Source organism: Hemiscyllium ocellatum, chromosome 24 (assembly GCF_020745735.1).
Source record: "Hemiscyllium ocellatum isolate sHemOce1 chromosome 24, sHemOce1.pat.X.cur, whole genome shotgun sequence".
In the NCBI taxonomy this organism is placed as follows: domain Eukaryota; kingdom Metazoa; phylum Chordata; class Chondrichthyes; order Orectolobiformes; family Hemiscylliidae; genus Hemiscyllium; species Hemiscyllium ocellatum.
Genome location: NC_083424.1, coordinates 57,333,767 through 57,349,403, shown reverse-complemented (window position 1 = coordinate 57,349,403; position 15,637 = coordinate 57,333,767). Strand labels below are relative to the sequence as shown.

General features: G+C 42.6%; 1 protein-coding gene across 2 annotated transcripts in view; it reads left to right on the top strand.

Annotated features, from left to right (window-relative positions):
* Positions 1–15,637, top strand: part of LOC132827226 (breakpoint cluster region protein-like) — a 462,558-nt gene that overhangs the window by 437,799 nt on the left and 9,122 nt on the right. For both annotated transcript variants that reach the window (XM_060843849.1, XM_060843847.1), the window contains 2 exons: positions 3,354–3,459; positions 13,390–13,552. In XM_060843849.1, the coding sequence (XP_060699832.1) occupies positions 3,354–3,459; positions 13,390–13,552 (269 nt within the window). The remainder of the gene's footprint in view (positions 1–3,353; positions 3,460–13,389; positions 13,553–15,637) is intronic.

Sequence of the window (15,637 nt, the reverse complement as noted above, 5' to 3'; positions counted from 1 at the left end):
AGGAAGCAGATTCAGAGTAAATTAGAACAAATTGCGCACAACGAAGCTAAGACTGAACGTGTCCCATAGTTCAGGTTGCAAGTTTGCTCACTGAGCTGGTAGGTTTGTTTTCAGACATTTCATCACCATGCCAGGTAACATCATCAACAAACCTCCACTGAAGCACTGGTATTCTCTCCCACTTTCTATGTGTGTGTCTTGGACTGTTAGGTGGGTGATATCATTTCCAGTTCTTTTTCTCAGAGGTTTGTAAATGGGGTCCAAAAAAGGCGCATAACCGTCATCCTAAACATAACAGTACACTGAAAAGGTGAACTCACTACTCACAGATACGAACAGTTGGCAATGGACCCGACTCCATGGCTAAGAAAACCATATCACAGCAAAACTGAAGAAACTCCACAAATCAGGCAAAATTAACAAGATAGACTTTCAAAGAATGAAACCTGATGGATCCAACACAACCCATTTCAATGGATTACCGAAACCAGGGCCCCCCCTCAGACCCATAGTCTCACTTCCTGGCACACTAACATACAGACCAGCAAAGGAACTTCACCCTAAACTGAAATACCTGGTAGAAGGCTCATGCCACTTCATCCACTCCACCCAAGAATTCCTGAATGTCATCAAAGACACCAAGATAGAAGAAGACGAAGTCATGATCTCCTTCGACGTAATGGCCCTATTCGCATCAATTAACATCAGCCTGACCAAAGAAGCGCTGAAGTCACAGCGAGATGAACCAAGTACACAAACACCAAACAGCACCAACTCCATCAGCAAGGACAGCACCCTCAAGATAGTGGACCTGAACCTCGCTACACACTTCACCTTCACTGACCAGACCTACAAACAAATCAAAGGGACACCCATGGGATCACCAATATCAGGACTTTTAGTAGAAGCAGTGATGCAGAGACTAGAACAAACAGCCCTTCCCATGATCCAACCCAAGCTTTGGGTCCTCAATATGGATCACACCTTTGTCATCACGAAATGTGACAAATTAGTGGAAACCTAATATTATCATTAACAACATCCTTACTAGTATAAAGTTCACCAAAAGAGGAAGAGAACAATCACAGACTCCCCTTCCTAGAAGTCACAGTGGAATGAACAAAGGAGAACCACAGACAAGCGTCTACAGGAAAGCAACATGTACAGATACTCAACTACAGGAGCAATCATCCCAACACCCACAAATTTCCCGCCTCAGGCAACTGTCTGTGTGGAGTTTGCACATTCTCCCCTTGTCTGCGTGGGTTTCCTCCAGGTGCTCCAGTTTCCTCCCAAAATCCAAAGATGTGCAGGTTAGGTGAATTGGCCATGCTAAATTGCCCGTAGTGTTAGGTGATGGGGTAAATGTAGGGGAATGGGTCTGGGTGGGTTGCTCTTCGGAGGGTCTAATCTAATCTAATCAAAAATGGAGCTGCATCAGGACATTATTTAAATGGATCATAACACACTGCAGCACCGAGGAGGTACAAGCAGCAGAAGAAAAATACCTAAGAAAAACGGGTACCGGATAAACACAGTCTGCCGATTCTTAAACCACAAACCCAAAGTCACAACATGTCCAGAGACTCTAGCCACACTACCATACATCAAAGACATCTCTGAGAGGATGACCAAACTACTCTGACCCCTTGGTATCATGGTAGCCCACAAAACTACCCACACACTGAAACAGCTCCTCAAGGACCCAGTATCAATAACTAGCAAAACAAATGTCATATATAAAATACCTTGCAAGGACTGCAACAAACAGTACATTAGACAGACAGGCAGGAAACTAGCCACCAGGCTACACAAGTACCAACTAGCCACCAAAAGACATGACCAGCTATCACTAGTATCCAAACACACAATCGAAGAAAAACACCAGGTCGACTGGGGCAACACATCCATCCTAGGACAGGCTAAACGGACATGCATGGGAATTCCTAGAGGCCAGGCATTTAATCCGGAGCTCCATCAATATTACATCGATTTGGACCCCATTTACCAACCTCTGAGGAAAAGAACCGGAAATGATATCACTCACCTTAACAGACCAAGATACATAAATAGAAAGCGGGACAGAAACCAGCACTTCAACAGAGGTTTACTGAAGATGTTACCTAACATGGTGACGGAACACCTGAGAGCAAACTTACAACCTGAACAAAACCTGAGCTACAGATCTTCTCGAAAATCATGTGCCAAAGTGTTAAATCCTCACAGACTGTAAAATTCCTTTAGCAGGAGATATAGGAATACGGAAAACGAAAGTATCGAGAAACTGTTATATATGGCCAGGATTTTATATAGACACAATGTGGTTCTGTAAAATGTATCATATAGCTTGGGTGGTAGGAAAATGTTAGCAGCAGCACAGTGGTTAGCACTGCTGTCTCTCAGCGCCAGGAACCTGAATTTGATTCCAGCGACTGTGTGGTGTTTGCACATTCTCCCCGTGTCTGCGTGGGTTTCCTCCCACAGTTCAAAGATGTACAAGTTAGGTGAATTGGCCGTGCTAAATTGCCCGTAGTGTTCAGGGATTAGATTAGATTAGATTCCCTACAGTGTGGAAACAGGCCCTTCAGCCCAACCAGTCCAAACCGACCCTCTGAAGAGTAACCCACTAGGATGTGTGGATTAGGTGCATTAGTCAGGGGTAAATGTAAGGTAGGGGGAATGGGTCTGGATGGGTTACTCTTCGGAGGGTCGGTGTGGACTTGTTGGGCTGAAGCATAGGAAAATCGACATTTCGGGTGAAACACCTTCATCAAAATTCCTGATGAAGGGCTTTCGCCCGAAATGTCAATTTTCCTGCTGCTTGGATGCTGTCTGACCTGTGCCACACTCACAACTCTAATCTCCAGCATCTGCAGTCCTCACTTTTGCCTTGTTGGGCCCAAGGGCCTGTTTCCACACTATAGGGATTCTATAAAAGAAATGTATTTGAATAAGCACTTTTGAAACCATTTAGTCGTGTGTTAATAGATTGTGTAGGACCATTACCAAAAACAAAAGCACAGCATCAGGATATTCTTACAGTTATGGTTACAGAACTGATTCAGCCTTGGTGCTGAGTTGCAAGAGATGTATTCAAAAGTCAGGTCAGCATTTTCCATGCAATTTTTACCTACCATTTTCAGAGAAAAGCAAGGTCTGATAGCCCTTATTTGGGATTGGAGATCAGACCTACGTTCTCCCACTCCATGATCCTAAGCGGTACTGCTGCAAAACCGAGTAAAATTTCATCCTTTATGTTTGAAAGTATTTCTGTTTTTTGTCAGAATTGAAGTTCAGGCCTTTGGAATGGAGGTCTGAAATGATCAAACTCACGTTATTGTTTTTTTTCCCAGCACTGTCTGATCCAGTTGCTAAGGAGAGCTGTATGCTGAATCTGCTGCTTTCACTGCCAGAACCTAATCTCATTACCTTCCTATTTCTGCTGGATCATTTGAAGAGGTGAGTCAAAATAAATATCTTCTGTGCTTTATTAGTCGTCTTATTACTCTACCCTAATTCTTTCCATTTCGAAAAGTACAGCTTCATGCACCCCATGTGTTTGGGCAGCAGGCAGAAAATGGGAATAATAGAGAAGTGCTGATTGGAAGGAAGTTAGGATGATGTTCTGTAAGTGGTTGGGCTGGTGCTTCAATATTCATGATATTTGACAATGGCTTTAAAAAAAAAGTGTTATATTCAATATCGTCAAAAACACAAAGGGATAGTAAGTATTGTAGTCAGGGGCTTAAAATTACAGAGGCATTAAACATAGAAAAGAGAACAGGAGTAAACCATTCAGATTGCTATGCTATTCAATATGTTATTGTTGGTCTGTATTTCAGTGCCATGTGTCTACTCTCTCTCCACACCTTTAATAAGTTTAGCTTCTAGAAAACTTCCACCTTTGAAATATTGAGGGATTTGGCCTTCTGTGATAGACAATTCCACAGGTTTACTGCTATGAAAAAAAATTCTCCACCTCTCAATACAAAATGGCCTACCCCATAACCTGAGGATGAGAGGGAAGCTGATTGAAGCGTATAAAATTCTAATAGGGCTGGAGAGACGAGATGCAGAGAGCATGTTTTCCTTGATTGGGGAGTCTAGAATCAGAAAACAGTCTCAGGGTACGGGATAGTCCACTTAGGACTGAGATGAGAAAAGCCTTTGGAATTCCCGACCAGCAAAGCCTGAAGAAACAAAGTCACTGAACATATCCAAGAAAGTGTTTTTAAGATTTAAAAGGCACCAAGGGTTATGGAGATAGTAAGCAGGAATATAGCATTGAGACAGAGAATCAACCATGATCATATTGTATGGCAGAATAGACTTGACAAGCCAAATGACCTACTCCTTCTCCTAGATTAGATTAGATTAGATTCCTTACAGTGTGGAAACAGGCCCTTTGGCCCAACTAGTCCACACCGACCCATTCTCCATGCACCTCACTCTATGGACAATTTAGCTTGGCCAATTCACCTAATCTTCACATCTTTGAATTATGGGAGGAAACTAGAGCACCCAGAGGAAACCCACGCAGACACGGGGAGAATGTGCAAACTCCACACAGACAGTCGCCCAAGGAATTGAACCTGGGTTCCTGTCGCTATGAGGCAGCAGTGCTAACCACTGAACCACCGTGATTTTACGTTTCCTTGTTCCTGTACTCAGACTCTAGAACAGTACAGCTCAGCACAGGCCTTTCGGTCCACATTGTTGTGTAAGATCAACTGAACCTACACACCCCTCAACGTACCTGCTGTCCATTTGCTTGTCCAGCAGTTGCTTAAATGTCTCTAACGTGTCTGACTCTGCTACCACCACCATTGGCTGTACATTCCACACACCCAACACTCTGCACTTCTGCCCTGGGGAAAGGTTTTGGCTATCTACTCTATCTATGCCTTTCATTACTGTGTACACCTCTATCAAGTCACCTCTCTTCTTCCTCCTCCTCCAGTGTGAAAAGCCCGAGCTCACTGAACCTCTCTTCATAAGACAGACCCTCCAATCCAGGCAGCATCCTGGTAAATCTCTCTAAATTATCTTACATCCTTCCAATAATGAGGCAACCAGAACTGGACACAATATTCCAAGTGTGGTCTAACCAGAGTTTTATAAAGCTGCAGCAAAACCTCGCGGTTCTTAAACTCATTCCCCTGTTAATGAAAGCCAAAACACCACACGCCACCTTAACAACCCTATCAACTTGGGTAAAAAGGAGAAAGTGAAGAATGCAGACACTGGAGATCAGAGTCAAGAGTGGGGTTCTGGAAAAGCACAGCAGGTCAGGCAGCATCTGAGGAGTAGGAGAATCGATGTTTCAGGCAGGAGCCCTTTATCAGGAATGCTGAAGGGGTCTTGCCCGAAATGTCAATTCTCCTGCTGTATCAACTTGGGTGGCAATTTTGAGGGATCTGTGTACGTGGACCCCAAGATCCCATTGTTCCTCCATACTGCCAAGAATCCTGTCTTTAACCCTATATTCAGCTTTCAAATTCAACCTTCCAAAATGAAACACTTCACATTTATCCAGGTTGAACTCCATCTGCCATTTCTCAGCCCAGCTCTGCATCCTGACAATGTCTTGTTGTAGCAACAGCCTCAACACCATCAACAACACCACCAACCTGTGTGTCATTGGCAAACGTACTAGCCCACCCTTCTCCGTCTTCATCGAAGTCATTTATAAAACCTACAAAGAGCAGGGGCCCAAAAACAGATGCCTGAGGGATAATACTGGTCATCAACCACCAGGCGGAATATATTACCACTCAGTCGTCCTTTGGCCAGCCAATTCTGTATGCAGACAGCCAAATTTTCCTGTATCCCATACCTCCTCACTTTCTGAATCAGCCTACCATAGGGAACCTTATCAATGATTAGATTAGATTACTTACAGTGTGGAAACAGGCTCTTCGGCCCAACAAGTCCACACCGACCCGCCAAAGCGCAACCCACCCAGACCCGTTCCTCTACATTTACCCCTTCATCTACAGGCAATTTTGCATGGCCAATCCACCTGACCCGCACATCTTTGGACTGTGGGAAAAAACCGGAGCACCCGGAGGAAATCCACGCAGACATGGGGAGAAGATGCAAACTCCACACAGAGAGTCACCTGAGACGGGAATTGAACCCAGGTCTCTGGCGCTGTGAGGCAGCAGTGTTAACCACTGTACCTTCAGTAAATGCCTTACTGAAATCCATATACACCACATTCGTTGCCCGACCTTCATCAACTTGTCTCACCACATCCTCAAAGAACTCAATAAGGCTTGTTAGGCATGACCTGCCCCTCACAAAGCCATGCTGACTATTGTTAATCAAACTGTATTTTTCCAATAGTCATAAATCCTATCTCTCAGAATCCTTTCCAGTACTTGCTTACCACAGACATAAAACTGACTGGTGTGTAATTCCCAGGGATTTCCCCATTCCCTTTCTTGAACAAAGGAACAACATTTGCCACCCTGCAATCATTCAGTACTAAGCCCATGGAGAGTGAGGATGCAAAGATCGTCACCAGAGGTGCAGCAATCTCATTCCTCGCTTCCCATAATAACCTTGGATTTATCCGCTCTGGCCCTAGGGATTTATCTATATTGGTGCTTCCCAGAATTTTCACATCCACTTCCTTTAATATCAAGCCTATTAACTTGGTCCACTGTGTTCTCACTATCAACACGGTCCCTCTTTCTAGTGAATACTGAAGAAAAAAAAACTCATTTAGGGCCTCTCCTACCTTTTCAGACGCCAGGCACATGTTCCCTCCACTATCCCTGACAGGCCCTACCCTCTCTCTGATCATTCTCTTCTTCTTTATGTATGTGTAGAATCCCTTTGGGTTTTCCCTAATCCTTCCTGCCAAGGCTTTTTCGTGGCATCTCCTCGATCCATTTTTGAGTTCTTTCCTAGCTACCTTGTATTCCTCTAAAGCTGTGCCAGAAGGAAGGGAGCTTACATAAGCTTGCTTCCTCAACCTCAAGTAAGCTTCCTTCTTCCTCTTGACAAGAAGCTCCTCTTCTCTTGTCATCTAAGGCTCCTTCACCTTACCATTCCTTGCCTGTCAAAGTTATCCAACACTCGCAACAAGTGCTCCTTAAAACAGCCTCCACATTTCTGTCATGCATTTCCTGTAGAACAATTGTTCCCAATTTATATTCCATAGCTTCTGCCTAATAGCGGTATAATTTCCCCTCCCCCAATTAAATACCTTCCCATACTGTCTGTTCCTATCCCTTCCCATGACTATGGTAAAGATGAGGCAGTTGTGGTCACTGTCTCCAAAATGCTCTACCACCAAGAGGTCCGACACCGTGGGCGGCACGGTGGCACAGTGGTTAGCACTGCTGCCTCACAGCGCCAGGGACTTGGGTTCAATTCCCGACTCAGGCGACTGACTGTGTGGAGTTTGCACGTTCTCCCCGTGTCTGCGTGGGTTTCCTCCTGGTGCTCCGGTTTCCTCCCACAGTCCAAAGATGTGCGGGTCAGGTGTATTGGCCATGCTAAATTGCCCATAGTGTTAGGTAAGGGGTAAATGTAGGGGTATGGGTGGATTGCGCTTCGGCGGGTCGGTATGGACTTGTTGGGCCGAAGGGCCTGTTTCCACACTGTAAGTAATCTAATCTAATCTAAAAAGTAATCTAATCTAATCTAACCTGGCCTGGCTCATTGCCTGCCACCAAATCCAATATGGCCTCTCCCTAGTCGGCCTATCTACATATTGAGTCAGGAATCCTTCCTGGAAACACCTGACATCCAGACCATCTGCACTAAGGAGGTTCCAATCAATATTGGGGAAGTTGAAGTCACCCATAACAACAACTCTGTTACATCTGCACCTTTCCGAGATCTGCTGTCCAATCCGTTCTTCTATCTCTGCTGCTACTGGGGTGTCTATAGAAAAGACCCAATAATGTGACTGCTCCTTTCCTGATACTGACTTCCACCCTCACTGACTCAATAGACAACCCTTCTCACCAACCTCCTTTTCTGCAGCTGTGATGCACTCTCTAATTAACAATGCTACTTCCCCCTCCTATTTTCAACCCCCCCCCCCCCACCACTGTTCTTTCAAAAAGATCTAAATCCTGGCACATCCAGCAACCATTCCTGCCCCTGTGAAATCCATGTCTCATCATTATACATGGCCACAACATCATAGTTCCAAATACTGATCCAAGTTCATCACTCTTTTTCCTGACATTAAAAATCCTGACTCCTTGCATTAGAACAGACACACTTTAACCCATCCCTTTGCCCTATCAACTGTGTATCCTTCCTGACATACTCTCTGCATTCTAGTTCTGCCTTCAACAACAGCCTTCTCCTCTGATCTGTAGCTCTGGTTCCCTACCCCCTGCCAAACTAATTTAAACCCTTTCAAAGTGCTCCAGGACACTGGTGCCCCTCCAGTTTAAGTGCAACCCATCCTTCAAGAGCAACAAAAGCTAAAATTTAATTTTCCTAATAGAGGAGTGGACTGTTTCTAATTGGGGAAAGGCTTTGGAAATCTGAAGCACATAAGGACTCAGTAGTCCTGGTTTAGGATTTTCTTAAGGGGTTCAGTTGGCAGTTAGCAAGCATTCATTTCAAGAGGGCTGGAAAACAAAAGCAGGGATATACTGCTGAGGCTGTGTAAGGCTCTAGTCAGACATTTGGAATATTATGAGCATGCTGGCCCATGCTGGCATTGAAATGGATACAGAGGAGGTTTACAAGAATGATCCTGGAGTGAAGAGCTGGTCATATGAGGTGCAGTTGAGGACTCTGGGTTAGTACGTGATTAGTTTAGATGGACAAGAAACGTACAGAATACTGAGATGCCTTGGGGCTGCCTCATAGCACCAGGGACCTGGGTTCGATTTCAGCTGGGGCGATTGTCTGTGGAGTTTGCGCATTCTCCCCATGTCTGCGTGGGTTTCCTCTGGATGCTCCTGTTTCCTCTCACAGTCGAAAGATGTGCAGGTTAGGTGAATTGGCCCACAGTGATTAGGGATGTGTAGGTTAGGTGCATTGTTGGGGTAAATGTAGAGAAATAGGGTAGGAAATGAGCCTGGGTGGGCTACTCTTCGGAGGGTCGGTATGGATTTGTTAGGCTAAAGGGCGTGTTTCCACACTATAGGGAATCTATGATTCTAAAGAGTGAATGTGGAGATGTTTTCACTAGTAAGAGAGACTAGAACCTGAAGGTACAGCCTCAGACTGAATGGATAACACTCTAGAACCGCGATGAGAAAGGAATTTCTTCAGCCACGTTGTGGTGAATCTATGGAACTCATTGCCGCAGGAAACTGTGGAGGCCCCGTTACTGAGGTATTAGTACTCATGACACAGGGCAAACTCTCCTGCTTAATTTAAAACTAGCAATACAGAAAGGATATATCCTGTGCAGTAATCTATAAAGATTCGAGTGGCCAAGAACTATTTAATGTAAAAATTAACAACTTTATTTCTTAAAGTATAACAGAGAATAATTAACTAACAACTATTTACAAGTCCTTACTCTAACCTATCTTTTACCTTCCCTTCTATAATACTAGTCCGCTAAAACTCCCAATTAAGATTTACAAAACAAAACTTCTTATTTGAAAACCAGGCAGCTTTCGATTCTGCTATTCGGATCTTCCTATATCATCTTTTCTTCTTCTTGGGGATTCTGCTTCACAGGTTACTGAATGGAAAAGGTACTTCTAAGGGAGCTATTTTTCTGGCAGACTTTTACATGCTGGGTCTTGGCAGTTCTCCTGTTAATTTCCCCTGTCTTATACCCTTAAAGCATCAGATTATTTGATTGGCTTTTAAGATTGTCAATATACTAAATTCAAACTGGATTGGAGTTTGGTATTTTTCAGGGTATAATTTAAATTGATTGGCTAAATTCGAATTTGTTTTTGTCTCCAGGCAACAAACTAATCGAGTTGTTCAACCAAGTGTTACATTGTTAAGAACACTTGTTGCCGTGATTGGTAGTTCTGCTGCTTTTAACTCTCTTAGAGTACACCCACATCTTCATAACAGTATTTAACACAGAGATAGTACTTGATTAGTGAGGGGATCAAATATTACAAGGAGAAGGTAGGAGAATGGAATTGACAAACATATCATCCATGATCATATGGCAGAGCAGATTCGATGAGCCAAATAGCCTAATTCTGCTCCTTGATCTTATGGTCTTGCTAATCACATGTTAATCTGCATAGTAACCTTTTGTGATTCTCATGCCAGGCTACCCAGATCCCTTTATACTGCCAGGTTGGGCAATCTTTTTCCACTAAAATAATATATTGCTTTTCCATTCTTTCTTCCAAAATGGTGGCACAGTGGTTCAGCACTTCTCCCTGTCAGCACCAGGAACCCAGCTCGATTCCAGCCTTGGGCGACTGTCTCTGTGGAGTTTGCACATTCTCCCAGTGCTCCGGTTTCCTCCCTTAGTCCAAAGATGTGCAGGTTAGGTAAATTGCCCATAGTGTTCAGGGATGTGTAGGTTAGGTGCATTAGTCAGGGAAATATAAAGCATTAGGGTAGGGGAATAGGTCTTGATGGGATACTCTTTGAAGGGCCAGTGTGGACTTGTTGGACCAAATGGCCTGTTTCCACACTGTAGGGATTCTAAATTCTAAAATACAGAAGTTCATTTACCCATATTACATTCCATCAGCCAAATTTTTATCCACTGACCTAACTTATCTCTATCTCTTTGCAATCTCTGTACTACTTCTTGACAACTTGCTTTCCTACTTATTTTGGGTGTCATCAGCAAATTTAGCTCCCAAACATTCAGTCTGCAAACATTCAGTTGGTTGTCTGTACAAACAAAGGAAGTGTCAGGCTTAATCCTCAAGATCTTCAGCGTTAGCATGCAATCAGTCAGGCATCACATCCCTATATTTCAACTAGAGGTGTTGGAAACATGGAACTGTGGAAACATTTACAACCATGAGAAGGCTGTTTGACCCAGTGTTCTTGCTTCCTGCAAAGAGCTATTCTATCTAATGACTTGGTGTGTAACCTCAAGTGTCTATGCAAATTTTTAAAAGTGTGCTGAGTGTTTCTGTCTTAACTATGTTTAAGGTGAGTTCCAGATTCTCTTGGTTAGAAACAACTCCCTTTCACTAATTACCTTGAATCCATGATCCCTGGTTGTTGACTTCATTGTGAACAGAAATTGGTCCTTCCTGTTCACATCCAGGTCTTGTTTATGGTTTATAAACAATGGTGTAATACTGTGAATACTGTGAATACTGGAAATGTGAAACAAATACACAAAATGCTTGAAAAACTCAGCAAGTCAGGCAGCATCTATGGAGGGAGAAACCATTAACATTGAGTCCAATGTGGAGAGAGTGAGGACTGCAAATGTTGAAGATCAGAGTCGAAAAGTGTGGCACTGGAAAGGCACAGCTGGTCAGGCAGATCTCAGGAGTAGGATGCTGTTCCTCAGATGCTGCATGACTGGCTGTGATTTTTCAGCACCACACTTTTAGACATTGGGTCTGGACTGGAAATATTAGCTCTGATTCTCTCTCCACAGATGCTGTCAGACCTGATGAGCTTCTGCCCCCGTTTGTAGTTTGTCTCTTCCTTTAACTGGAATACCTCTTCAGTTTACTTGTTTTATCTTGAGTTTTATTTTTTAAATACTTTCCCTATCCCCATTTGGCAGGTGATGGGCTCTCTTTTCCTGTCATTGTTCCCAATTCCCTTAAGCTTGCAATCTTTCCCAAAATAGAATGGATGACTGGTTCCTCACCCAATTACTCCTTCTTTCCACTATCATCCTAGACAGTGGTGACTAAATGCTGTTCAACTTTGAGTGGCAGACTAGCCCAACCCTGTTATAATGACATTTCCTGCACTGGTCACTGGGGAGAAACAGGATGCTTCACTGATTTGATTATTTTTCTTTCCCTCTTTCCCTCCACTACTGCGTTGTTGAGAATAATGGTTGTGAACTGATAGCTGCCCATCTAAGATAAAGTAACTCATCAGATTTAGTTAACTCTGAGTAGTAATAGTCTTAGAAGGTTTTTTACTTAAAGGTTTCTCCTTAAATTTCTAGACATGGACCAAAGTAGAATTAAGGAAATATGAAATTCAATTTTTGTATATTTTTTAAAAAAGGGGGTGAATTTTATTAAATGTTATACAATGTTATAGGTAAAGTTTCCTGTCGTAGTTCCTTAAAAACAATTTTGATTTGCATCAAATTCTCTGTTTCCCAAAATGGTTTACTTTTTGATGTGGAATCGAAGTTAAAACGTCAGGAAATGTGGACACTAAATTTTACAAAACAAGATTTCATTATCAGCAATGAAATGAATGATCATTTTTGGTGGTGTTGGTTGTGGGAGAAATGTATGATAGGATGTTTAGAGAACTGGTACATTAAGAGTTCGACAAACAATAGGATTTAACTGCATTTGGTGACTTTCATAACAAATAAGAATAACATTACAACTAATAGTTATACATATGCTCAAACTCACTGGGTTTTGGGGAATTTATTTGCCACAGAATTCAAGTCCAAGGGATTGACAAACTGAGTCACATTAAAATCTGAAGTATTTATGAAATATTTTATGTTTTCTTTCACTATGGCTATGTGTAAGTCTGCCAATTTGAAAGTGTTATTCCTTCCAATTAACTGCACTTAATTCTAACAAGAAGAAATTCAAAAACCCTACACCTGCTTCCTAATTTTCCAGATCTATGGCAAATGCCTTTCAAGGCTGGTGCTAACAGACAGTTTGTGGTCACTCCTGAGCAACTACAAACACTGTCTGAGGTTAACAGTTACTCCAAACAAGAACCCAAACTACTTCCTGTTCTTTAAATAGTTCCATGGAATCTTTTAAGTTCACTTAGGCAGAGAAAGACTCTATTTAAACTCCCATCTAAAATTAAGGCTCAGCAGGGTGCTGCACTCCCTCATTATTGCAAGTCTGTGGTAATCTCAGTTAAAGGCTCAAATGCTGAGGTTAGGCTTAGTCCCACAGCTTTTACGAATGATACCATAGAGCCAGGCTGATACAAAAAGTGAAAGAGTGACTTACAAAATGAGCCTGTCAATACTTTCCTCTAAACATTTCAATGCCGATCACATCAATGAGATATTTCTGAAGCCATAGTGGAAATGAATTAACTTCGTGTTTCAGTAATTTCAATTGCAAATTTTAATTCCAATGTGTAAAACAACCAATTCCATCCTGATTTTGTGATGTCAGTGATGTTCACGCAAAAATCATTTTTCTGAAAGAGCATCTTGAAGGTGATCACCTAAAAAGATCTACTTTAATGCGATAAAAATTACACAGTACAATTCTTCCTGGAGTCTTGACTTTAATGAGTTTAACACCCAATGCATTGTCATTTTTATTTCAACAGGGTGGCAGAGAAAGAGCAGATCAACAAGATGTCATTGCATAACCTTGCCACTGTCTTTGGACCCACACTGCTAAGGCCCTCAGAAAAAGACAGTAAAATACCGACAAACCCCACACAAGCAATCTCCATGGCAGATAGCTGGTCACTGGAGGTGATGTCACAGGTAGTTCATTCCTTGTTGTTTTAATTGTTGAAAAGTTGACCACTCTTCAAGTGCAAAGCTACTTGTCCTTATGAAATTAGTGCCATTAATATTTTGACTCCAAGTAATCACTAAGGTACATACAAGTTGAGTTGTGAAAGCAGTGGTAATTACCAATGAGGAAGCCACCTGAACATGGAGCTTCATGGAGCACAAATGATCAAACAGAAGATAAAATAGCACCTAGAATACACTGGACACTGTGTCAGTTCTGCTGAGATGAAAGATCCATGCCAAGGCATCAGCATAAGGCCAAATATTAAATCTGCCAAGAATCAACTCAACCTTTCAATGATTGTAATCTGTTTCTCACTTGAGTAGGGCCTTCTCCAGCACCATAAAGAGAAGTAGGAGTGAATCATTCTTCAGTTGATTGATCTAGATAATTTCTAAGCAAGCTGTGCAGAATATTATTTGCACACCTCTGGGACTTGAACCCAGGCCTCTTGGTTCAGAGGAAGGGACATGACCACTGTACCCGAGAGCCTTCGAACGGATATATATTTTTTCATCCCGAAATGCTCTCAGATACAAGTGAATTTTTTTAAATCACAAAATCACCTGATTTTTATTTTCATCATTTAACCACCATCAGTCAACCACTCATGTCTTCCAATTGATTAAATTACATCCAAAGCCCATTAAGAGCACTGCAGACCATCGAACATGACGTGGAGTGTGCTGAATCAAAATTAGTTAAATATTGGTTTAATCAACTGATGCATCAGTGGATCATACAGATATTTTCTAACCAAGCTATTGAGAGATGTTATCACCACACCCCGGAGCAGGTGGGACTTATACTCGAGATCCCTGGCTGAGAGGTAGGGGCACAGTGGCGCAAGAGTCTGATTTAAATATTTTCATCAACTACTTCAGCGATGTTATCACACGCTGCTGAAGCAGGCCTGCTAGCTCAGAGATATGAACACTACTACTGTTCCATAAGAGCCCCTAACTGATGTAGACCTGTTGGTCATATTGGCTTCTTGTCGATACGCAGATGGTGGTGATGGGAGGGGTGGGTTGGACTGTGGTGGGAGTGGTGTTGGATGGGGTTGATGGCAGGCTGGGTTGGGGGGGGTGGGGAGTGGGCACTCGCATGTGGTGTGCTGCAGTCTCTTGAATGGGGAGCAGACTTAACAGGAAAACTCTGAGCTTCAAAGGAGAGGCATTAAATCAATTAACCGAATAATCAATTAATCAAACGAAATAGTGCCCGCCCATCTTGTTCAGATAATTGAGGTTCCTATGTACTTATTATCCAACTCCAGCTCTATTAAAAAAAAGTGTTGTTCCAATACCATGATTATTAAGCAATAAGTTAAACTCAAGACCACAGTCTCTGTCTTCTCCACTGGGTTCGGTCTTCCGTCTGCTGATCTCCGTCGTCGTCTTTCTTTTTCTAGCAAATATGTTTTACAGGAAAAGGTATCTTTTGATATCGAGTGCTTTCTTATTTCTTTGAGAGCAAGATGTCAGATGGGTAGTTAGCTTTCCGGCTCTACAACAGCTGCTCTGCCATTCGGTGGCAGTTTCTGTCCAATTTTCAAAATGCTGTGTTTATGTACCTCAATGGCACTTTAAATTCTTAGAATTTGATTGGTTTTGCAGGTGTCAAAACAATATATTACAAATTCAACTGGCCTCTGGCATCCTGGGCATAATTTGAATTAATTGGTTAAATTTGAAATGTTGTCAAAACAGCAACCAAAACTCAGGCATCTGTTTAATAGCCAATTGTTACATGTATCTATCTTGGAACAGCCTGTCGCGGGCAGCTGGGCCTGCACTTTAAGTTTACTTAAACATTCAAAAAAGACACTCTTATTTTAAAATGAACATACATGCTTCCGACTTCATAACACCCACCATGTCTGTGCCAACCACGATGCCATTCTAACCAGATGGGGTGTTGAGTACTAGAGTTGGCAGGTCTTGTTACAGTTGTGCAGGACTTTAGTTCAGCCACATTTGGAATACTGCGTACAGTTCTGGTCACCACATTACCGAAAGGAAGTGGATGCTTTGGATAGGGTGCAGAGG